The 25,124-nt window shown below is 43.7% G+C and overlaps 2 protein-coding genes and 1 pseudogene across 3 annotated transcripts in view; 2 read left to right on the forward strand and 1 right to left on the reverse strand.

Moving 5' to 3' along the window:
- The window catches only part of LOC120046100 (nuclear prelamin A recognition factor-like), a 31,800-nt gene extending 27,932 nt beyond the window's left edge, over positions 1–3,868 (reverse strand). Inside the window, exons 1-3 of the mRNA XM_038991051.1 lie at positions 3,400–3,868; positions 1,861–1,935; positions 1,449–1,658 (exon numbers count right to left, since the gene is read on the reverse strand). Coding sequence (XP_038846979.1) covers positions 1,449–1,658; positions 1,861–1,917 — 267 coding nt within the window. The 5' untranslated portion in view covers positions 1,918–1,935; positions 3,400–3,868. The remainder of the gene's footprint in view (positions 1–1,448; positions 1,659–1,860; positions 1,936–3,399) is intronic.
- Positions 3,869–4,687: 819 nt separating this feature from the next.
- On the forward strand, positions 4,688–8,710 carry LOC120045423 (cytochrome b-245 chaperone 1 homolog). 2 transcript variants are annotated; one of them, XM_038990301.1, is made up of 6 exons: positions 4,688–5,014; positions 5,479–5,566; positions 5,705–5,746; positions 6,725–6,895; positions 7,283–7,427; positions 7,641–8,710. In XM_038990301.1, exons 2-6 carry the CDS (start codon positions 5,479–5,481, stop codon positions 7,807–7,809), a joined length of 615 nt encoding a protein of 204 aa, XP_038846229.1. In that variant the 5' UTR covers positions 4,688–5,014; the 3' UTR covers positions 7,810–8,710. The 2 variants fall into 2 exon arrangements, with proteins under 2 accessions (XP_038846229.1, XP_038846228.1); XM_038990300.1 differs by having other exon boundaries at positions 4,692–5,053.
- LOC120045332 lies at positions 8,496–22,683 on the forward strand (annotated as a pseudogene).
- The last annotated feature ends 2,441 nt before the right edge of the window (positions 22,684–25,124 follow it).

Raw genomic sequence — 25,124 nt, forward strand, 5'->3', positions numbered from 1 at the left:
TCCAGGAAGAGAGAGACCATTTTCCTGACATCCACATTCAATGCCCCATACATTTCAGTGAAGTGAAACAAAGTCTCATTGAAAGCAAGCCTAAACATTTGTAGATCTGTTCTATGTGCCATATTTCTATGCTTCCTGTTTCTTTTTTGCATCTTTTACTTTTGGTTTTGTACACCAGCTTAAAACAGATGAAAATACTATATTTTGGGGTTTAAAAAATATATTATTTCAGAGCATTTTAGATGGTACAATGATTATCTACACAAACTGAAATTAGGCGAACAATTAGAATTTTAGCAATCAGGAAATGGCAGAGTGATTTCTGCATATTGCACTTATAAGGTTATGTTTTTAAAATGACATTTTATTAAGAGAAGAGAAATTGCTGAGGTTTGTGACTTTTTGGCTGTGGTAACTAATGACGACCCAAGTGCTTAGGAAGACTAATCATGCGAGGTGTCCAGGGTTGACTTCATTAGGGGCCATCTCAGCAACACATTTAGTAAAAAAGAAGAGGGGAACATAGTGGTTCTTATTTCATAAGTCCAGATAGTTCAAAATTCAAAAGGCACTCACACATCTGAGCAATCTTTTTTGCAGGTGCATGACAACAGTTGAACAAGATGAAGGAAAAAGGAAACCGCACACCGCTCTTGATAGTATCACTGATATTTAATAAGCTTTCGTATCGCCCTCACGGTCTTCGTCAGAGCTTTTGTGAATTTAAAAAAAATGAGCACCCTTATGCAGACCTCGCCCCACCCACATCCGTTACAAGCATCGAAAGGGGTTGGAGGTGAAGGAAAAACAAATAAGTGCTACCAAATATAACAGTATGCATTTCATAAATATTACAAAAGTGTATAAATAAGACATATTAAACACGTCTGTAAAACCACAATGAGGACATAGCAAGTTTTCATTTGTCATTGGGTACATCGTACGAAAAACATCAGAGTAATCTTAAATAGGGACATAATTCATGTTCAAATTCACAACATAATATACATAGGCATTTCATCATTAAAAACCTTTAGGAAATAATGTCTGGAGGGTGAAAATCACAAAACATTCTCTTTTACTCAGAGTATTATTAATATCACCTCCCCTGTCTGATATCTTAACTTTCTCTATGCTACAAAATCTACCTATTTGGTAGCACTTATTTGTTTTTCCTTCGCCTCCAACTCCTTTCGATGCGTGGAACGGATGTGGGTGGGGCGAGGTCTACATAAGGGTGCTCATTTAAAAAAAATCACAAACGCTCTGACGAAGGCCGTGAGGCCGATACGAAAGCTTATTAAATATCAGTGATACTATCAAGAGCGGTGTGCGGTTTCCTTTTTCCTTCATAAGTCCAGGTAGTCCCTCCCTGTTTCCGCAACTTTTCTTCCGTTTGGTGCCTATTGAATATGACCCTGGTAGCCTGGTTAGTGGTCCAGTAGTACCTTGTTTTGGCCCAGGACCCGGGCCACCTCCTCCAGGTTCTGTTGAGAGATCTTTAGGCTCTCCTCCTCTGACACACAACCCTCACAGGACAGACAGGCACTCAGCAACACCTGCTGCTGGAGGGGAGGCGAGGAGGCAGGGACCTCTCCGTTGGCTACATCTTCCTCCGGAAGGGAGCTAACGCCTTCACCACTCAGCTTCTTGTTGCACTGGAAATGATCAATCAATACATCAATCAAGGTTAGAATTGGACACAATATAAAATGTTTGACTATCATATGCTAGAAGTAACACACTCAAACAACTGGGACAGTCACTCAGCAACACCAGATATGATCGGAATGACAATTTCTGTGGCAGAGAGCCACTTCCGCACTACACAGTGAAACCACAAACATTACATGGGCTTACCTGTTTAGTGCAATTCTCACACTTCTCCTTTCGTCTTCCCATGTTCACTTCTGACATTTTTATGATATGATATGACTGTTGGATTTCACACAAACACAAGAGCAAGGTCAGTGAGCCATCCAACTCAACAGTAGACCTAACTCTGCATTATCCATCCAACTCAACAGTAGACCTAACTCTGCATTATCCATCCAACTCAACAGTAGACCTTACTCTGCATTATCCATCCAACTCAACAGTAGACCTTACTCTGCATTATCCATCCAACTCAACAGTAGACCTAACTCTGCATTATCCATCCAACTCAACAGTAGACCTTACTCTGCATTATCCATCCAACTCAACAGTAGACCTAACCTTGCATTATCCATCCTCCATCCAACTCAACAGTAGACCTAACCTTGCATTATCCATCCTCCATCCAACTCAACAGTAGACCTAACTCTGCATTATCCATCCAACTCAAAAGTGGACCTAACTCTGCATTATCCATCCAACTCAACAGTAGACCTTACTCTGCATTAGCCATCCAACTCAACAGTAGACCTTACTCTGCATTAGCCATCCAACTCAACAGTAGACCTTACTCTGCATTATCCATCCAACTCAACAGTAGACCTTGAATCTTCACAACACTTCTACACATTCTCCTTGGACATGCCCACTACTAAGATCCAAACTAAATTGCTAGTATTTGTTTCTGTGTGTGACTCAAGTCCACCCAACTTCTACATTGTTAACCCTGTCCTAACCAATCAGGACCATTCTTCTTATCTCAACAGCAGCATATTGTTATGATTTTAAACTGCCTGTTGCGACATAACAGTGTTCTGTCGTCACATAATTGCACCAAATGTGCGAATAGGCAGGCGATAAAGCCTTATTTTTGTTATATGCTATTACATAGGTACATTATGATAACTACGTCGATGAAGACCCAAAGCATCTGTGCTCTTGGTAGGCTACTAAAACAACAACAAAATGAGTAGCTCGCCACATGTTTCATTTATTTATAAAGTATCTCTCGTGCTAGAAAAGGATGGAGAACCCTGGGCTACTGTACTCAATATTGGCTTACATATCATACAGTAACTATAGACACAAATAACATAACGATATATAATAATAATCTACTATTATAATTGTCTGATATATTATGTAATAAATGGTAAATAACGGTTGAAGCATCTGTGAGGACATATAGGCCTATTTTCAGGAACAAATTTAAACAGCAATTGTGCTGGAAATTGCTATTTTTATATAGGTAATATGGTTAAAGGATAAATTATTATGCTTTCTGGTAAGTTTTAAATCCCTAACTAAACAGTAATTGGAGGCAGGAGAAAAATATTCCTTTCTTATCATCAAATGTGTAATTTCTTGCTTGCCTAAAAGACAACCTTGCTCTCCAGAACCCGAGCGTATATGAAGGCAACACAAGCTACATCTATGACGTCTATACCAGGGTCCATCGTCAGCCACGTATTAGTAAAATTGTAAATTTCAATAAATAGGTGAATATTATATCATTGCACTCACCGGTTGGACGTTTTCTACTGTTCTGCCTTTAAACACAATAGTTGAAAAACATTTCAAGAACGGGGGAGTTAGAACAGTGTTCTAGATAGCAGGTGATCTCATACAGCTTGCTCAGCAATATTTGGAGCGATTACGATACAGCTGAAAGGCAACAACGGTCAACATGCGACTCGGCCACGGTTTCTGTCACAAGACCAGCTAATGTTGAAATGAGTCGGGGGTTCCAGACAAGTTTTCACGACGACTTGACTTCAGAATACGTGACTCCATTGTGTTCACCGGTCATTGAAGAGCGCATGCGTAAAACCTCGACCTCGACAGATATCGTCATTGCTTTTTGGTACACAAGAAATACATTCATATCCAATGGAACGCTGCGTTTGCCCTGCATCATTGCGTTGCAGAAGCAGTGGTAGCGTGTTCTGTGTGTTGCACGTTGGATTTCCAACGTATGCATCAAATTGTATGCGTAGACTTGACATAAATAGTATTTCATCAAATAAACAGAAAATAAAAGAGACGACGCGTTTTTTCTTCTATGTTTTTGTGTGATTTTTAAAATATCAGAGACACAAGGTGTTAGAAATATTGGGCCGATTCGATTGTGTTACGATGCGACGGTCTATGGCGCGTGAAGTGAACGGTCAAAAGCGGCGAGGGAGGAGCGCCACAGTTTCAATCCCAGAGGCGCAATATTGCGAGACTTCCGGGAACGCTTGTGAAACAATCCAAACAGACCATGTTTGCTTTTTAGCCTTTGACAAATCAATGAGAGAAAAAATATTCCTTTGTTAATTTTCTCAAAATCTAAAGGCACGACCTAGATTCAAGCCAATGTCTTAAATAGTTGAACATGTTACTACTCGAGTCTCGTGAAAGTGATAAACTTACACGTTTTCATTTTTTGTTTAAAACAACATTTTATGAAAGAGTGCCTTTGAGTTAGTTGGATGGCTTGCACATGCGCACTTTGGCTTGAGACCACTGTTAAACGTGTAGATGACCTACGCAAGAGTTCAGTTTGCCAACGTCCCCTACAAGTGTGATTGGAGAAGCAGTTTTAGCCTATCTTCATACTATACTGTCTTTGGGAGCGCCCGTTTCAAATGGAACAGTAATTTGCCCTGCTCAGTCATGTTGTCAACACGACAGCATGGTGCACTGTCCGGGAAGATAGGTCTCTTTTCCATAAAATGTGTTAGAATTTTCGAACTAGTTTCACTGGGAAGGCAGTCAAAGCGTTTTTTTTATCAAAAGCAATACATTTTGCACCTGAAAACACATAATCCTTCTCATTACTACACGTGCTTAATTACGTACATTTGTTATGGATTTATTTCGCCTTCTTGAACGGGGCACCTGACTCACGCCCGGGATGCATCTCGGTTCCAAAACGAATACAATCAACTTCACCCGGTGCCAGACACGCCTAACCGGCCACCCGCGAAACACTAATCGAATCCCCTCATTGCAACATCCAATCAGTGAAGACTTACCCCGGAAGGAAGCAACACCCCACCCACCGTGTGTTGTTGCTGTAAAATGAAATGAATTGAAACTTCTCTAAAAATTGTAAATTTCACTATCATCAAGCCGATTTGTTACATTGTTTCCGGTGTGTATCATTTTCAGGAATTTCGTTTTAGAGTCTAAGGTAAGACAGAAATTAATAGGTATGAATGCACATTATTTAATTCAAAGTATCATATAGGCGAGATTATGATTGATCGTAACGTTAAATAGTCTACCATACGGTACTTGGATACTTTGGGGTAAGGTTGTCTTTTAAGGCTTTGGCACAACAACACAAAATGATACTACCCGCTGGGGATGTAGGTTTAATATGAATTATAAGGTATGATAACATATGAATGCAATGCCGGATGTTTGAACCGGGAAATAGTTAGAGATGAGGGAATGTGGAAGCAGATCTGAAATACAAAAAGCCATACTCCTGACATCTCCCTGTTTCCTTGAAGTAACCACTGACCTATCATAGAATTTCAAGTGTAAGCAACGGTTCTTCTATATTACCTTTGCCTATTCTTCCTGTATACAACTGTATTGTCTGTCTGTCAGATGGGGTATATGCGGGTAGAGGAGCACAATTCCAACATGTTACATCTGAAAAGGTCACCTGGCATCCGCTCCTGGTCGCTGCTTGTAGGTAGGGTGTTTGTGTGTGTGTGTGTGTGTGTGTGTGTGTGTGTGTGCGCGTGCGCACATTCTGTGTAAATATTTATTTATTTGAATGCAATGTAATAAAATTAATTGACCCAGCACTTGGTAATTTTTCTGATTACAGGTATTGCGTCCATTGGCCTGGCTGCTGCGTACTACACTTCAGGTATAACCCAATTTACAGGCATCACCATACTACAGCTCAGATATACCCAATTTACAGGCATCACCATACTACAGCTCAGATATAACCCAATTTACAGGCATCACCATACTACAGCTCAGATATAACCCAATTTACAGGCATCACCATACTACACTTCAGGTATAACCCAATTTACAGGCATCACCATACTACACTTCAGGTATAACCCAATTTACAGGCATCACCATACTACAGCTCAGATATACCAAATTTACAGGCATCACCATACTACAGCTCAGATATAACCCAATTTACAGGCATCACCATACTACACTTCAGGTATAACCCAATTTACAGGCATCACCATACTACAGCTCAGATATAACCCAATTTACAGGCATCACCATACTACAGCTCAGATATAACCCAATTTACAGGCATCACCATACTACAGCTCAGATATAACCCAATTTACAGGCATCACCATACTACACTTCAGGTATAACCCAATTTACAGGCATCACCATACTACAGCTCAGATATAACCCAATTTACAGGCATCACCATACTACACTTCAGGTATAACCCAATTTACAGGCATCACCATACTACAGCTCAGATATACCCAATTTACAGGCATCACCATACTACAGCTCAGATATAACCCAATTTACAGGCATCACCATACTACACTTCAGGTATAACCCAATTTACAGGCATCACCATACTACAGCTCAGATATAACCCAATTTACAGGCATCACCATACTACACTTCAGGTATAACCCAATTTACAGGCATCACCATACTACAGCTCAGATATAACCCAATTTACAGGCATCACCATACTACAGCTCAGATATAACCCAATTTACAGTGTCAGCCTGTCACTGCTTTAGTTGAATACAGAAACAGTCTGGTACCTAGGCCAGTCATCATTGACATAATTAAGACAGATTTCCTGCCTGTCTCTGATCCCTCTGTTTTCTTGTCTTTCCAGACAGTATTTTGTGGAAGCTGTTCTACGTGACGGGCTGTCTGTTCGTGGCCATGCAGAACATGGAGGAGTGGGAGGAGGCAGTGTTTGATAAAACCAAGAATGTGATAGAGCTGAAGACCTTCAGTCTGTACACTCTGATTCTCACCATGTGGAGGAGAGGCCAGGAGAAAGGTGAGGAACATCATCACGTAATGTGTCCTGTACTATCACTCCCCTTTAACAATAAGGGTAGGATGATGGGATGAATTGTCAGATCCGGTAAACCCAGAGGACTTCAGCCCTGGTAGGATGATGGGATGAATTTTCAGATCCGGTAAACCCAGAGGACTTCAGCCCTGGTCTTGGAGAGCTACAGGAATTTTGCTCCACAAACTCACCCTCTCTCTTCCCGTCTCCCTCCCATCCACCTCCTCCTGTCTCCCTCCCATCCCCATCCCCCTCCACCTCCTCCCATCCACTCCCACTCCTCCCGTCTCCCTCCCATCCCATCCTCCCATCTCCATCCCCTGCCTCTCTCTCCTTCCCATCCCATCCCCTCATCCTGTCTCTGTCTTTCAGTGGTGCTGGACATGAGGCACCTGCGTGCCGTGTGTGTTCAGGAGGAGAAGGTGCGCTACCTGGGAAAGGGTTACCTGCTGGTGCTGCGGCTGACAACAGGTTTCTCCTACCCCCTCACACAGAGCGCCACCATGGGGGGACGCAGGTACGACTGGGTTCTGGAGGGGGAAGAGATAGGGTCTTGTAATAGACCTAACATGGAAGATGTTGTGTTAAAGGATCAGAACACAGGTTTCCCAGGATAGGAGAATATTGTAGAATATTCCAAGAATGGTATGGAGCAGAAGTGTAATCAGCCATGCTGTCTATTCTTGATCACAAACTAGTTGTTTGATCATTTTATTTCTCCCTCTGTCAGTGATGTGGAGGCACTGGCTTCGTTGCTCAAGCGTTTCCTGGGTCTGGAGGAGCTCCAGTGTCGCTGGGAGCTGGAGGAAGAGGAGGAAGAAGAGGAAGAGGAGGAAGATGACCTGGACCCCAGCACTGACTCAGAAGAAGAGGGGGACTTTGAACCCCCAGTGCAGTAGTGACGAGGAGAGGAAACCACTGTAGACTTGAAATGCACACAAACATATTTTACAGAATTTCGTAGTATTATCCCTGATACTGTAAATGTCCTTAAATACTCTCGAGTGGTCGTTTTCCACCGAAGATTTCAACTAAATCATAGGTTGGTGTCTGGCCTGTTCTTAAAAAAACAATGATCATTACTGTATAGTATCTACATTACACACCTATCCTTATAGTTACAGTGCCTTTTATTTAAATGTAATCAGTATTTGTGTGGAAAAACTCATTCAAACATGCCAACAGGATAGGCAACACATTGGTGTGTTTGAGACCACCCAAGTGCATGACTCTGCTCACTACAACCATCCATCTGAATGCATGTGACCGTAAACTATAATCAAGCATGAAGGATTTCCAGGGATCAGTTAAGAATATTTATGAACGTTAATACTTGCATGTTCATGTGTCTGTCAGCATTCATAGGTCTTATTGCCAGGGCCGAACAGAATCCGGGAAGGCAAAACCTTTAAAAACCTCTTGAAAGGACTTAATCTAACATGGTTTAATATTCATAGAGAACGCTACAGATTGTCTCAGGTAACATTCCTGTCCATAGACTGTAATGTGTTAGTAATAATGTGTATATTTGACAGGAATGCTGTATTACATTGCATCTGGACAGTATTAACTACTGTGTCTGTTAATGAGAGGAAGGTGAGTGACGACGCCTTGTGTTGCTTGAAAGAAAGACGATGAATGAGAGATTTGTAAGTTTTTTTTTTTTTTTATGTGTCCAGTTTCTGCTGGATGTCTGCAGGTACTGATTTACCTTCTTTTTTAAAAATGTTCATACATTTATTTGTGCATTTTTTTTGGTAAAAAAAATTAAAGGGAATTAAAGTAGCTTTTTGATAATCATGAAATAATTTTTGTTCTATAAATGATTCACAGGTCAACCATGGAAGAAGCCTTTATCCGTTATCAAGCTTGCTACTAACACATTTGAAAGTTGATACCAGGACTAGCTATGAACTCGCCCCCCGGCTACAATCCACGAGCGACTTGCAGCAGACACACATATCAATGTAAACAGATTGAGGTGCTGGACAACTGCCTTGTTAGGGACAGAATGACAGGTTTTTACCTTGTTCAGGGGCAGAATGACAGGTTTTTACCTTGTTCAGGGGCAGAATGGCAGGTTTTTACCTTGTTCAGGGGCAGAATGACAGGTTTTTACCTTGTTCAGGGGCGGAATGACAGGTTTTTACCTTGTTAGGGGCGGAATGACAGGTTTTTACCTTGTTCAGGGGCAGAATGACAGGTTTTTACCTTGTTCAGGGGCAGAATGACAGGTTTTTACCTTGTTCAGGGGCAGAATGACAGGTTTTTACCTTGTTCAGGGGCAGAATGACAGGTTTTTACCTTGTTCAGGGGCAGAATGACAGGTTTTTACCTTGTTCAGGGGCAGAATGACATGTTTTTACCTTGTTCAGGGGCAGAATGACAGGTTTTTACATTGTTCAGGGGCAGAATGACAGGTTTTTACCTTGTTCAGGGGCAGAATGACAGGTTTTTACCTTGTTCAGGGGCGGAATGACAGGTTTTTACCTTGTTCAGGGGCAGAATGACAGGTTTTTACCTTGTTCAGGGGCAGAATGACAGGTTTTTACCTTGTTCAGGGGCAGAATGACATGTTTTTACCTTGTTCAGGGCAGAATGACAGGTTTTTACCTTGTTCAGGGGCAGAATGACAGGTTTTTACCTTGTTCAGGGGCAGAATGACAGGTTTTTACCTTGTTCAGGGGCAGAATGACATGTTTTTACCTTGTTCAGGGGCAGAATGACAGGTTTTTACCTTGTTCAGGGGCAGAATGACAGGTTTTTACCTTGTTCAGGGGCAGAATGACAGGTTTTTACCTTGTTCAGGGGCAGAATGACAGGTTTTTACCTTGTTCAGGGGCAGAATGACATGTTTTTACCTTGTTCAGGGGCAGAATGACAGGTTTTTACATTGTTCAGGGGCAGAATGACAGGTTTTTACCTTGTTCAGGGGCAGAATGACAGGTTTTTACCTTGTTCAGGGGCAGAATGACAGGTTTTTACCTTGTCAGCTCGGGGATTTGATCTTGCAACCTTTCGGTTTCTAGTCCAACGCTCTAACCACTAGGCTCTCTGCTAGTAGGGATGGTGGCAGCCCTGGCTGTGGTGGGGACCTTCTCCTGGCTCTACCTGGCCTTATGTCACAGAGACCCTGGTCAGACATGCTGAGGTGGTTGCTCAGCCCAGGGTCTACACTGTAGAGTGTTCTGAGGACTATGAGAACTACAAACGCTACCCAGGTGGGTTTAAAACAACAGTTTTGTATTGAAGCCATCTGTAAATTATGCATGCCATATAAAGAGTTGAGTTAGATGCGTTAGTGCAAGGCTAGAATAAAATCTGTAATACTCTATGAATATGGTCATTTAAATATGCAAAATTCATGGATTCATTTACCTGATGCCTTTCAGGAATGTTTTCAATTGCATTTTCTTTTTTGTAATTGAAAACCTTTATAAAACTGCTCTCTTGAGGTCATGCCACAGCATCTCGATCGGGTTGAGGTCAGCACTCTGACTGGGCCACTCCAGAATGTGTATTTTCTTCTGTTGAAGCCATGGGTCGTTGTCATGTTGCATCAACCAACTTCTGTTGAGCTTCAATTGGCGGACCGATAGCCTAACATTAGCCTTCAAAATGTCTTGATAAACTTGGGAATACCATTTTGCGGCGATGATAGCAAGCTGCCTAGGCCCTGAGGCAGTATAGCAGCCCCATAACCATGACACTCCCTCCACCATACTTTACAGTTGGGATGAGGTTTTGATGTTGGTGTGCTGTACTATTTATTTTCTCCACACATAGTGTTCTTTCCAAACAACTCAACTGTAGTTTCATCTGTCCACATAATATTTTGCCAGTAGCGCTGTGGAACATCCAGGTGCACTTTTGCAAACTTGAGATGTGCAGCAATGTTTTTTTTGGACAGCAGTGGCTTCTTCCGTGGTGTCCCATGAACACCATTCTTGTTTAGTGTTTTACGTATCGAAGACTCATCAACAGAGATGTTAGCATGTTCCAGAGATTTCTGTAAGTCTTTCTTTAGCTGACACTAGGATTCTTCCTGACCTAATTGTTGAGCATTCTGCGCTGTGCTCTTGCAGTCATCTTTGCAGGATGGCAACTCCTAGAGAGAGTAGCAACAGTGCTGACCTTTCTCCATTTATAGACAATTTGTCTTACTGTTGACTGATGAACATCAAGGCTTTTAGAGATACTTTTGTAACCCTTTCCAGCTTTATGCAAGTCAACAATTCTTAATCTTAGGTCTTCTGAGATCTCTTTTGTTCGATGCATGGTTCAGATCAGGCAATGCTTCTTGTGAATAGCAAACTCAAATTTTGTGGGTGTTTTTTATAGGGAAAGGCAGCTCTAATCAACATCTCCAATCTTGTCTCATTGATTGGACTCCAGGTTAGCTGACTCATGACTCCAATTAGCTTTTGGAGAAGTCATTAGCCTAGGGGTTCACATACTTTTCCCAACCTACACTGTGAGTGTTTATATTATATATTCAATACAGACACAAAAATACAATAATGTGTGTGTTATTAGTTTAACCACACTGTGTTTGTCTATAGTTGTAACGTAGATGAAGATCAGATCAAATTTGATAACCAATTTATGCAGAAATCCAGGTAATTCCAAAGGGTTCACATACTCTTTCTTGCCACTGTAACTGCTCTGCCATTCCTTTGCATTGGCTTCCCTCTAGTGGTGATTTGAACAAAGATGAACAGGCAGGCGGAAGTTTCTACTGGGATGTTGCAGCTGATGTAAGATACTCCTTTCCCCCCAGGATGCACACCTCATACGTGTGGCCGAGCCATCACAGACAACTCAGTGACCAGGGAGGAGGCCATGGCCCTCAGTTCAGAATCCCTCACCTCCTATCTCTTTCTCCACACCCCACCTCTCTCACCCCCCCGCCCCCTCTCTCTCTCTCTCTCTCTCTCTCTCTCTCTCTTTCTCTGTCACTTATCTATCTACTCCTTTAGGTTGTTCAGATGGAGGGGTGAGTATCTACTTTTAGTAAGAAATATTTGATCTTAAACAGGACCAGGGAAGAGCTAGGATGAAGACCGTTGCTCAGACTCCAGTTGTATCTTTCCTCCATCTCCACTAGAGGTCAGGGTTGTTCAACTATAGTTCTATGAGCACAATATCCAAAGTTCAGTTCCGATGGGCTGATGTAGTTCCTGTGTAATACTATCGTTCCTGGCTGCTTAGTTGACCCCTCTCCGTCCTCTCTCCCCTCCACCCTATGTAGACCTGTTGTTCATGGCCTGTTAAGATACTGTTGTGAGGGAAAGCAGCAGGGCACATTTAAAAAAATATATATATATTATTTACTGGTAAGTGAGAGAGAGAGCAGCGTGTCCTTGGGTAGCTGACAAAACAACAATAAATAACCATGATTTATTTACTGGTTAGTGAGAGAGAGCAGCGTATCCCTGGGTAGCTGACAAAACAACAATAACAAGTAAAGGACAGAGAGGTAGACTGAAATAAGTCCTAATAGTTTGCTTGTTTTCTTATTCTCTTTTTGGCCTCGCCAGGCTTCCATCCTGGACCTGCACTCTGGGGCTCTGTCGATGGGGAAGCAGTTTGTCAACATCTACAGGTCTCTCGCTCTCTCTCTCCCCTAACTAACCATTAATGATGTCACTCACTCCGTCTGGCTTCCATAACAGTGGCATCTCCTGCATAGCAATCTGCCTGCTTCTTTATCCTGCTCTGTTTGGATAGCTTCTCTGTCATGTCCTCTTGGGTAATTGTGCACTGTGCTGTCTGTGTTGCTGGATGGTAATAGATGCTAATATCCCTGTTCTGTTCTCTCTGGCTGGCTGGTGGTTGGTGGCGGCTGGTGACAGGCACTTTGGGGAGCAGATAATGGATGTATTCTCTGAAAAGGACTTCCGACTCTACAGGTGTGTGTGTGTGTGTAGTTAGGTTTCCATTCAATTTGCAACAGATTTTAATGAGAATATTCGAAAATATGCATAAAACACAAAATGCTCATTTTCCAACCAGATATGTGTTTCCATCAAATTGACTTGTTGCTAATAAAAGTCTGTGAGTCTTGATGTAGTGCACATAAAATTACTTTTACAGTTAAATTTACTGAATATAAATAAAAAATTAATAAAGTTTCGATGGAAATTGGTTTCCTTCGCATTTCAATTGTTTGTGTGTGTCTGTGAATACAATTTACAGGCCCAGGTTACTGTTCAACACATTTATAAGAAGCCCTGTATAAAATACAATTTTCTTTAATAGATAGACTGACTGGTTCATTGGTTGATTTGATTTGGGGATTGATTGACTACTTCCACCCTCCAGGGAGGTGTGTGGTCTTATCCAGGCAGAGACGTTTGACCTGGACCCTTCTCTTCTGTACCTCACCAAGCCCACCTTCTTCTCACACATCAACAGCACACTGGCCAAGACACAGCATGACGAGCACTGGCACCCTCACATAGACAAGGTAAGATAATATTATAGAAGGTAAGGTTTTATACATATCATACACACACACACACTTTTCTGCGTTATCCTGTGTCATGAATTACCTTTACGTTTTGAAGTCAAGAAGGATTCAAGCCTCATAGCATCCCACAATGCAATGAAGGCCCCTTTTTCTATTTCAAACAATAGCTGACACTCTGGCTGTAGCCAGACTCTTCTAAACCAAAGGCAACACTTCCTCCTAGCTGTGTTTAAATATCCCCTTTAATATTTATGAAACAGATTTGATATTCATGTAAATAAGCTGAAACTGTTTTGTACAGTAGTTCAGTATCAATGACTTTGTAAATCGTATGGAATGAACACTAAAACATATTAAATGTGATGAGGGGAAGAGTAAAACTTCTCATTCGTTTAGGTTTTTTTCACACCATAAAGTGATTTTAAATATGGTCTTGACGGTAGGTTCATAGGTCATCCTAAGTTCAGTATTTTCTGTGAGATTGAATGCGGCTTTGATTGCACCACGTGAATGCATCTCATTACTGTTTAGCCAGCAGGGCAATAGAATGAAGCGATCATTTCATACCAGATTCCTCCCATTTGTTTTTCCTGTCTCGACTGTGGACCTCAGCAAAGCAAACTTTGAAATTCATTGGGTTATTCAATTTATAGGACTGTTAGCGCTTTTTATCCACGTTGAACACTACAGAAAACGGCCCCCGAAGGATATGTCTGAATGTTTCTTATCTGTTCGCTAACGTGTGTGTTTTACCATCTTTGAGCGTTGTTCATTTGATAGTGCTCCATCATCAGTTTGTGTGTGTGTCTCTGGGAATTGTTCATTTGTATTTCTCACCATTATTTATTTTCTGGTGCCTCAATCATTTCTGGTCATATCCCCTCTGAGTCTGCCGCAATATTAATTTATGTCACCTTATCCCCTCTCTCTCTCTCTCTCTCTCTCTCTCTCTCTCTCTCGCTCTCGCTCGGCTCCTCAACAGCTGGAGAAACAAAATGTCATCCTAAACACCCCAGCCTTCTCCCCCATCTGTCCCCTAATCCCCTTCCCCCTCCGCCATCCTAGGTGTATTTGGCCCAACCTAATTTAAATGTAAATGGCTTTCGGCGTCTTTTTGGTTCTCTCCCCAATCGATCACACTGCTGAGGTAGATTCATACACCCCTGGCCTCTCTGCTGCAATGTGACTGTTCTCTCTACAGCCCAGGACTAATCTAATGTCTGACAGGAAGACATGGGGAAACTAATGTACAATAGTGTGATTTTTATTCAGAACTTTGTCCATGATCATCCAGAAGACACATGATTATTTCCTCAGCCAATCAACAGCAGACAAACCCATAGAATAATAGTTGACCTATTCAATTGGTCAGCTTGTCACATTCTATGCGAGAATGTAATATACATCTAGAGGCGCTTTCTAATTGCGAGTGGCACAGGGAGATGAACACCCATGCCCAGTCAATGCACAACGTTTTTAATGTAGTCGCGGGAAAAAACACACTTTTAAAAGCGGTCCCTGTCTCTCTCTCTCTGTCCCGGGTCTATGTCCCTGTCCCCGTCTCTCTCCCTCTGTCCCAGTCCCCGTCTCTCTCTCTCTGTCCCCATCACTCTCCCTCTGTCTCAGTCCCCGTCTCTCTCTCTGTCCTTGTCCCCATCTCTCTCCCTCTGTCCCAGTCCCTGTCCCCATCTCTCTCCCTCTGTCCCGGTCCCTGTCTCTCTCCCTCTGTCCCGGGTCTGGGTCCTGGTACCTGTCTCTCTCCCTCTGTCCCTGTCTCTCGCCCTCTGTCCCGGGTCTATGTCCCTGTCCCCGTCTCTCTCCCTCTGTCCCGGGTCCCAGTCCCTGTCCCCATTCTGGGTCCAGATCAGGCCCGCGCATTGAGTATCTATAACATCTAATGTATTCTCTGCTAAGGGGGAGGAAAAGAAAGAAAGAAGGGGGAAGAAAAGAGAGGGAGAGCCCTGAACGGTTTGGAAGAGTGACTGCTGTGTACCTTCTCTGCACACCTTCAGAGTCCTCCCAGGTCCTCTGAGCCACATTATTAAAGAGAGAATCTCCATATGACAGATGAGATGGAGCAGAACGTGAAACTGAACCGCTGGGATTTGGAGTGTCAGTGTGCCACTGCTTTATGAAGAGAGATACAAAGGAAGAAGGATAAAAAAGAGGGAGAGGAGAGTCAAGCCATACATAAATCATGATGTTATACAGGATCAGTTATTTTCCTCCTCCTAATTTCACCTCCACTTCGACCGAGATTCATAACCAGATTTATCCAAGTGGCACCTTGAGGTGAGGTGGTGGACTGACAGTTATTTTTCCTCCTGCCTTGACGAGAGGAAGTTGGCTAACCATGCCACATTACATCACAGCAAACTCTACAATCTCAAAGTGGGTGACGTGGAAGAGACTCGTGCCATTGTGTTGAACGACCATAACCCCTCCTTTTCTGTGGTCTGATGAGGCTGTGAACCCCACACTGATATAAATAGGGTTGTTTGAGAAGGTAGTGCTGCTGAATAGAGTTTAATTATGACTACAGGCAATCAGAAAGAGAAGAAACCGGAGGGATCAAATGGATAGCAGCAGCAGGTTGAGAGAGGAGGGAGGAGGGAGGAGGGAGGAGAGGGAGGAGGAGGGAGGAGAGGGAGGAGGAGGAGGGAGGAGGAGGGAGGAGTAGGAGGAGGGAGGAGAGGGAGGAGGAGGGAGGAGAGGTAGGAGGAGGGAGGAGAGGGAGGAGGAGGGAGGAGAGGTAGGAGGAGGGAGGGAAGAGAGGGAGTGTAGTGAAGAAGAGTGTGAAAGGGCGAAGAGCGGGGGTAGAGAGCACGACAGAAAGAGAGTGATCAACCAGATAACCGCAACAGGTTGAGAGAGATTGAAGGGAGGATGGAGGGAAGAGGGAGAGGTAAATATTTTGAAGGGCAAGGAAGATGAGAAGAAAAGGAGAGAACGAGAGTCCATTACTTTAACACATAATTCAACCCAAACACTTAAATATATTAATGGGATTCAGAGAGGTAAACTTTAAAATCAGATGACTAACTCACCCGACAGTTTGTGGAGAAAGAAAACAAAATGGGGGATAATTAATGATGGCGGTGTGAGAGGAATAGATTCATTGTCTGAAGGATATCGATATGTTTCTGCTGATGAGAGCATGGGTGGGTGCTGTTAGGGTGATAGGCTGGTGTTAGTGGGATAGACTGGTGTTAGTAGGATAGGCTGGTGTTAGTCTGATTGGCTGGTGTTAGGGTGATAGGCTGGTGTTAGTCGGATAGGCTGGTGTTAGTAGGATAGGCTGGTGTTAGTCGGATAGGCTGGTGTTAGGATGGTGTTATGCTGGTGTTAGGATGGTGTTATGCTGGTGTTAGGGTGATAGGCTGGTGTTAGTTGGATAGGCTGGTGTTAGGGTGATAGGATGGTGTTAGGGTGATAAGGCTGGTGTTAGGGTGATAGGTTGGTGTTAGGGTGATAGGTTGGTGTTAGGGTGATAGGATGGTGTTAGGGTGATAAGGCTGGTGTTAGTCGGATAGTCTGGTGTTAGTCGGATAGGCTGGTGTTAGTAGGATAGGCTGGTGTTAGTCGGATAGGCTGGTGTTAGGATGGTGTTATGCTGGTGTTAGGATGGTGTTATGCTGGTGTTAGGGTGATAGGCTGGTGTTAGTTGGATAGGCTGGTGTTAGGGTGATAGGATAGTGTTAGGGTGATAAGGCTGGTGTTAGGGTGATAAGGCTGGTGTTAGGGTGATAGGCTGGTGTTAGTTGGATAGGCTGGTGTTAGGGTGATAGGATGGTGTTAGGGTGATAAGGCTGGTGTTAGGGTGATAAGGCTGGTGTTAGGGTGATAGGTTGGTGTTAGGGTGATAGGTTGGTGTTAGGGTGATAGGTTGGTGTTAGGGTGATAGGATGGTGTTAGGGTGATAAGGCTGGTGTTAGGGTGATAAGGCTGGTGTTAGGGTGATAAGGCTGGTGTTAGGGTGATAGGTTGGTGTTAGGGTGATAGGATGGTGTTAGGATGATAGGCTGGTGTTAGGGTGATAGGATGGTGTTAGGGTGATAAGGCTGGTGTTAGGGAGATAGGTTGGTGTTAGGATGATAGGATGGTGTTAGGGTGATAAGGCTGGTGTTAGGGTGATAAGGCTGGTGTTAGGATGATAGGCTGGTGTTAGGGTGATAAGGCTGGTGTTAGGGTGATAAGGCTGGTGTTAGGGTGATAGGCTGGTGTTAGGGTGATTGGTTGGTGTTAGGGTGATAGACTGGTGTTAGGGTGATACGGCTGGTGTTAGGGTGATAGGCTGTGTTGGTCTGTTAGGATGGTGTTAGGGTGATAGGATGGTGTTAGGGTGATAAGGCTGGTGGTATGATGATAGGTTGGTGTTAGGGTGCTAGGATGGTGTTAGGGTGATAGGATGGTGTTAGGGTGATAAGGCTGGTGGTATGATGATAGGCTGGTGTTAGGGTGATAAGGCTAGTGTTAGGGTGATAGGTTGGTGTTAGGGTGATAAGGCTGGTGTTAGTTGGATAGGTTGGTGTTAGGGTGATAGGCTGGTGTTAGGGTGATAAGGCTGGTGTTAGGGTGATAAGGCTGGTGTTAGGGTGATAAGGCTGGTGTTAGGGTGATAAGGCTGGTGTTAGTGGGATAGGCTTGTGTTAGGGTGATAAGGCTTGTGTTAGGGTGATAAGGCTGGTGTTAGGGTGATTGGTTGGTGTTAGGGTGATAGACTGGTGTTAGGGTGATACGGCTGGTGTTAGGGTGATAGGCTGTGTTGGTCTGTTAGGATGGTGTTAGGGTGATAGGATGGTGTTAGGGTGATAAGGCTGGTGGTATGATGATAGGTTGGTGTTAGGGTGCTAGGATGGTGTTAGGGTGATAGGATGGTGTTAGGGTGATAAGGCTGGTGGTATGATGATAGGCTGGTGTTAGGGTGATAAGGCTAGTGTTAGGGTGATAGGTTGGTGTTAGGGTGATAAGGCTGGTGTTAGTTGGATAGGTTGGTGTTAGGGTGATAGGCTGGTGTTAGGGTGATAAGGCTGGTGTTAGGGTGATAAGGCTGGTGTTAGGGTGATAGGATGGTGTTAGGGTGATAAGGTTGGTGTTAGGGTGATAGGCTGGTGTTAGGGTGATAGGCTGGTGTTAGGGTGATAGGTTGGTGTTAGGATGATAGGATGGTGTTAGGGTGATAAGGCTTGTGTTAGGGTGATACGGCTGGTGTTAGGGTGATTGGTTGGTGTTAGGGTGATAGGCTGGTGTTAGGGTGATAGGTTGGTGTTAGGGTGATAGGTTGGTGTTAGGGAGATAGGTTGGTGTTAGGATGATAGGATGGTGTTAGGGTGATAAGGCTGGTGTTAGTGTGATAAGGCTTGTGTTAGGGTGATAAGGCTGGTGTTAGGGTGATTGGTTGGTGTTATGGTGATAGGCTGGTGTTAGGGTGATAAGGCTGGTGTTAGGGTGATAAGGCTGGTGTTAGTGGGATAGGCTTGTGTTAGGGTGATAAGGCTGGTGTTGGGCTGATTGGTTGGTGTTAGGGTGATAGACTGGTGTTAGGGTGATAGGCTGTGTTGGTCTGTTAGGATGGTGTTAGGGTGATAGGATGGTGTTAGGGTGATAAGGCTGGTGTTAGGGTGATAGGTTGGTGTTAGGGTGATAGGATGGTGTTAGGGTGATAAGGCTGGTGTTAGGGTGATAAGGCTGGTGTTAGGGTGATAAGGCTGGTGTTAGGATGATAGGCTGGTGTTAGGGTGATAGGATGGTGTTAGGGTGATAAGGCTGGTGTTAGGGTGATAAGGCTGGTGTTAGGGTGATAAGGCTGGTGTTCGGGTGATAAGGCTGGTGTTAGGATGATAGGCTGGTGTTAGGGTGATAAGGCTGGTGTTAGGATGATAGGCTGGTGTTAGGGTGATAGGTTAAGCAGCATCTACTATCTACATGGTTAGATGAGTCATACACCGGCCTGTCAATAGTCTGAAGTAGGCTCTCTTCCTCCTTCCTTTGTCTCCTTTTCTACATCCACACTGCTTGCTCCTATTTGGTCTGTTCATATGAGTGTAGATGAAGAGACCACAGACACTTTTGAGATGCACCTTTGTACTTTATCTGTCAGACAGAACACTTATCTCCTTCATGTTCAATGACTGAGTTTTCACAGGCAGCCGAATTTTGATCGTTTGCCCAATTTTGGGTCTTTTTGACCAATCAGATCAGATACTTTGCCAATAATTGGGCAAAGGTTCCAGAATTCGACTGCCTATGTAAACTCAGCCATTGTCTCCTTCAGTTTAGCCAGGGCAGACTAGCGAAATATGCTTTCTTTCTTTCTTCACCACACCCCTTTATTAATTTCTGACCAAGATCCTTGCAGGATGGAAACGTGGTGCAGTTTATGAGTGTTCTGGGCTGTTTGTTTATGAATAAAGGTATGTGGTGTAGTTTATGAGTGTTCTGGGCTGTTTGTTTATGAATAAAGGTATGTGGTGTAGTTTATGAGTGTTCTGGGCTGTTTGTTTATGAATAAAGGTACGTGGTGTAGTTTATGAGTGTTCTGGGCTGTTTGTTTATGGATAAAGGTATGTGGTGTAGTTTATGAGTGTTCTGGGCTGTTTGTTTATGAATAAAGGTATGTGGTGTAGTTTATGAGTGTTCTGGGCTGTTTGTTTATGGATAAAGGTATGTGGTGTAGTTTATGAGTGTTCTGGGCTGTTTGTTTATGAATAAAGGTATGTGGAGCAGCTTATGAGTGTTCTGGGCTTTATTACTTTTAGGAATATTTGGCATTTCCCAGACTCGAGGGATTACTCTCCAATAAAGTGTTCTTTACCATTATCTATGACTAATACTATGAATGTATTAATTTCTGCCATGCTGAAATACCCTCCTTTTCAGCTAAGGGAAAAGCAACCGTTTGTCTATTATAGCTCTTGTCATTGTGTTTCCACTAGCTCTGTCTCTGTCTCTCTCTCTCTCTCTCTCTCTCTCTGTCTCTGTCTGTCTCTCTGTCTCTCTGTCTCTGTCTGTCTCTCTGTCTCTGCCTGTCTCTCTGTCTCTCTCTGTCTGTCTCTCTGTATCTGCCTGTCTCTCTGTCTCTCTCTGTATCTGCCTGCCTCTCTGTCTCTCTCTGTATATCTGTCTCTGTCTGTCTCTCTGTCTCTCTGTACCTGTCTGTCTCTCTGTCTCTGTCTGTCTCTCTGTATCTGTCTGTCTCTCTGTCTCTGTCTGTCTCTCTGTCTTTGTCTGTCTTTGTATTTGTCTGTATCTCTGTCTCTGTCTCTCTCTCTGTCTCTCTATCTCTGTCTGTCTCTCTGTCTCTGTCTGTCTCTGTATTTGTCTGTCTCTCTGTCTCTGTCTGTCTCTCTGTATTTGTCTGTCTCTCTCTGTCTCTGTCTCTGTCTGTCTTTCTGTATTTGTCTGTCTCTCTGTCTCTGTCTCGGTCTGTATTTGTCTGTCTCTCTGTCTCTGTCTGTCTCTCTGTCTCTGTCTGTCTTTCTGTATTTGTCTGTCTCTCTGTCTCTGTCTCGGTCTGTATTTGTCTGTCTCTCTGTCTCTGTCTGTCTCTCTGTCTCTGTATGTCTTTCTGTATTTGTCTGTCTCTCTGTCTCTGTCTCTTTTAGCTGTCACCTTACTGTTTCTGTCCTTTTTCTCAATGTGTTGTTTTTCAGAGCGTAAATTCTATTACCTAACGCCTGGCACTGATTTCCCCTGCCATCCTTTGCTAGACAGCTAGGGGTATTTCTATAGAACACACACCACACACACAACCTTCCTCCCAGGAAATGCTCTTTTAAACAACCAGAAAACAATTTCAGCTTTATGTTAAAAATTTAATGACAAAACCCACTCACTTTTTTACAAAAACACAAAGTTCTGCCCTAGAATCACACTTGCATGGTTATGCAAACAGCTCAGCACAGTCTGTAGCAGAAACGGTGTAGGAGTGGATCAACTATTTTAAGGAGCTTTTAAATCATTTTACTTTCTCCTGCATCTAGGCCTAATTCTTGTTAGCTGACCCAGCCAATCAGCTCTGTTGGCCAACCAGCTCATGTGACTATGTCTATGTTCAGACATCTCAAGAACATCTGTGTTTTCTGTTTCTTGTAAAGTGCTGGCTTGGGAGCTCACTACTATTTTATACTTAAAAAAAAAATGTTACCTTTATTTAACTTCTGCACCAGTCCTCATCTCTCCATACTACTAGATTGTTACCTCCTCTCTGCCACTTCTTGTCACCTCATCTAGTTCCCCATCTCAACTTCTTGGCTCTTCTGTTTTTCTCCAATGTATCTTTCTCTTATCTCTCTGCTTCTATACCATATTTTACCTATAGCCCATCTCTCCTTGTCCTCTGAACCCTTTTCTCTCGATGTCTCGCTTCCCTTATAATCCACTGTTTCTTCCATCCTTCTTTCCTTTCTCCCTCTGGTCTAACTCTCCCTCTGGTCTAACTCTCCCTCTGGTCTAACTCTCCCTCTGGTCTAACTCTCCCTCTGGTGTAACCAACTGCTCTCACTCTGGTCTAACTCTCCGTCTGGTCTAACTCTCCCTCTGGTCTAACTCTCCCTCTGGTCTAACCAACTGCTCTCCCTCTGGTCTAACTCTCCCCCTGGTCTAACTCTCCCTCTGGTCTAACTCTCCCTCTGGTCTAACCAACTGCTCTCCCTCTGGTCTAACTCTCCCTCTGGTCTAACTCTCCCCCTGGTCTAACTCTCCCTCTGGTCTATCTCTCCCTCTGGTCTAACCAACTGCTCTCCCTCTGGTCTAACTCTCCCTCTGGTCTAACTCTCCCTCTGGTCTAACCAACTGCTCTCCCTCTGGTCTAACTCTCCCTCTGGTCTAACTCTCCCTCTGGTCTAACTCTCCCTCTTGTCTAAACAACTGCTCTCCAAGGATGGTCACCAGCCTATATCTCTCTTCTATCCCTCATTCCTACCTCCTTTCCTCTCTTCCTCTCCAGGGTCTGAGAGACATCAACCCACCTCTCTTCTATCCCTCATTCCTACCTCCTTTCCTCTCTTCCTCTCCAGGGTCAGAGAGACATCAACCCATCTCTCATCTGTCCTCTCTTCCTCTCCAGGGTCAGAGAGACATCAACCCATCTCTCTTCCTTCCCTCTCTTCTCTTCCTCCCTTGTCTTCCTCCTCCTCCAGGGTGCGTATCCTTTTCTTCGGGGTCAGAGAACCTTCACCACGTAGAGCAGGTCTCGTGGGGAACGCTCTACGCCATCACTGTCTCCTTCACCTGTGACCCCGCCCACGCCATCGCAGACCCCGCCATGCCCATCACCTCTGTGTGCCAGTGTCACCTGTAGACCTGGAGGACTCCTACAACAGAGGGAGAGGAGGGAGGGAGGGGAGGGGAGGGAGGGAGAGAGGGGTCAGATTTTTCCTGATAATTCGGGAACATCTGAAATATTTTTCTGATAATTCGAGAACACCTGAAATACTATATACAGTGGGGCAAAAAAGTATTTAGTCAGCCACAAATTGTGCAAGTTCTCCCACTTAAAAAGATCAGAGGCCTGTAATTTTCATCATAGGTACACTTCAACTATGACAGACAAAATGAGAAAAAAAAATCCAGAAAATCACATTGTAGGATTTTTAATGAATTTATTTGCAAATTATGGTGGAAAATAAGTATTTGGTCACCTACAAACAAGCAAGATGTCTGGCTCTCACAGACCTGTAACTTCTTCTTTAAGAGGCTCCTCTGTCCTCCACTCGTTACCTGTATTAATGGCACCTGTTTGAACTTGTTATCAGTATTAAAGACACCTGTCCACAACCTCAAACAGTCACACTCCAAACTCCACTATGGCCAAGACCAAAGAGCTGTCAAATGACACCAGAAACAAAATTGTAGATCTGCACCAGGCTGGGAAGACTGAATCTGCAATAGGTAAGCAGCTTGGTTTGAAGAAATCAACTGTGGGAGCAATTATTAGGAAATGGAAGACATACAAGACCACTGATAATCTCCCTCGATCTGGGGCTCCACGCAAGATCTCACCCCGTGGGGTCAAAATGATCACAAGAACGGTGAGCAAAAATCCCAGAACCACACGGAGGACCTAGTGAATGACCTGCAGAGAGCTGGGACCAAAGTAACAAAGCCTACCATCAGTAACACACTACGCCGCCAGGGACTCAAATCCTGCAGTGCCAGACGTGTCCCCTTGCTTAAGCCAGTACATGTCCAGGCCCGTCTGAAGTTTGCTAGAGAGCATTTGGATGATCCAGAAGATTGGGAGAATGTCATATGGTCAGATGAAACCAAAATATAACTTTTTGGTAAAAACTCAACTCGTCGTGTTTGGAGGACAAAGAATGCTGAGTTGCATCCAAAGAACACCATACCTACTGTGAAGCATGGGGGTGGAAACATTATGCTTTGGGTCTGTTTTTCTGCAAAGGGACCAGGACGACTGATCCGTGTAAAGGAAAGAATGAATGGGGCCATGTATCGTGAGATTTTGAGTGAAAACCTCCTTCCATCAGCAAGGGCATTGAAGATGAAACGTGGCTTGGTCTTTCAGCATGACAATGATCCCAAACACACCGCCCGGGCAACGAAGGAGTGGCTTCGTAAGAAGCATTTCAAGGTCCTGGAGTGGCCTAGCCAGTCTCCAGATCTCAACCCCATAGAAAATCTTTGGAGGGAGTTGAAAGTCCGTGTTGCCCAGCAACAGCCCCAAAACATCACTGCTCTAGAGGAGATCTGCATGGAGGAATGGGCCAAAATACCAGCAACAGTGTGTGAAAACCTTGTGAAGACTTACAGAAAACGTTTGACCTCTGTCATTGCCAACAAAGGGTATATAACAAAGTATTGAGATAAACTTTTGTTATTGACCAAACACTTATTTTCCACCATAATTTGCAAATAAATTCATTAAAAATCCTACAATGTGATTTTCTGGATTTTTTTTCTTCTCATTTTGTCTGTCATAGTTGAAGTGTACCTATGATGAAAATTACAGGCCTCTCTCATCTTTTTAAGTGGGAGAACTTGCACAATTGGTGGCTGACTAAATACTTTTTTGCCCCACTGTATAGCGTCTTATTAAAGCAGAAATGTATGTTTTTTACTTTTTTATGTGGTGCTGATCACATCACTGACGGTAGAGGCGAGGAGAAGGACAAAGGAGAGGACATCATGAAAATTATTTAATACACACTGGTCAGTTTTCCATACTCCAGTTCCACCCTCCTTCATCATGGGCTACAAAACCAAAACTGTCTCTGGATCAGTCTTTACGTGCCAGTTTTATCAGTGGCAAAGGAAACAAGGTTGTACTGCTACTCCATCACATTCCACTTACTATACAGTATGTACTTCAGTCTAAATAAAGTTATATACAAGTAAATAGGTTTTATGCAATGTTTATCCTTTTTGTTCTTCTGTGTCACGGTTCCATCCCATTGGTATTTTTGTATTGATTGTGCTGCAGAATGGGAGGAGGTGAGGGCTCTAGGAGTGTGGTACCAGGAAAATAACCTCTCACTCAACGTCAACAAAACAAAGGAGCTGATCGTGGACTTCAGGAAACAGCAGAGGGAGCACCCCCCTATCTACATCGACGGGGCAAACTACCTGCCCTCCAGGACACCTACAGCACCCGATGTCACAGGAAGGCCAAAAATATCATCAAGGACAATAACCACCCGAGCCACTGCCTGTTCACTGCGCTATCACCCAGAAAGGTGAGGTCAGTACAGGTGCATCAAAGCTGGGACCGAGAGACTGAAA

This window comes from Salvelinus namaycush, chromosome 4 (genome assembly GCF_016432855.1).
Source record: "Salvelinus namaycush isolate Seneca chromosome 4, SaNama_1.0, whole genome shotgun sequence".
In the NCBI taxonomy this organism is placed as follows: Eukaryota; Metazoa; Chordata; class Actinopteri; order Salmoniformes; family Salmonidae; genus Salvelinus; species Salvelinus namaycush.

Coding starts and splice junctions, on each gene's coding strand:
- LOC120045423 (XM_038990301.1), top strand. CDS start 5,479: ATGGGGTATATGCGGGTAGAGGAGCACAATTCCAACATGTTACATCTG. Junction 6,896..7,282: donor GAGGAGAGGCCAGGAGAAAG/GTGAGGAACATC, acceptor TCTGTCTTTCAG/TGGTGCTGGACATGAGGCAC. Junction 7,428..7,640: donor GCCACCATGGGGGGACGCAG/GTACGACTGGGT, acceptor TCCCTCTGTCAG/TGATGTGGAGGCACTGGCTT.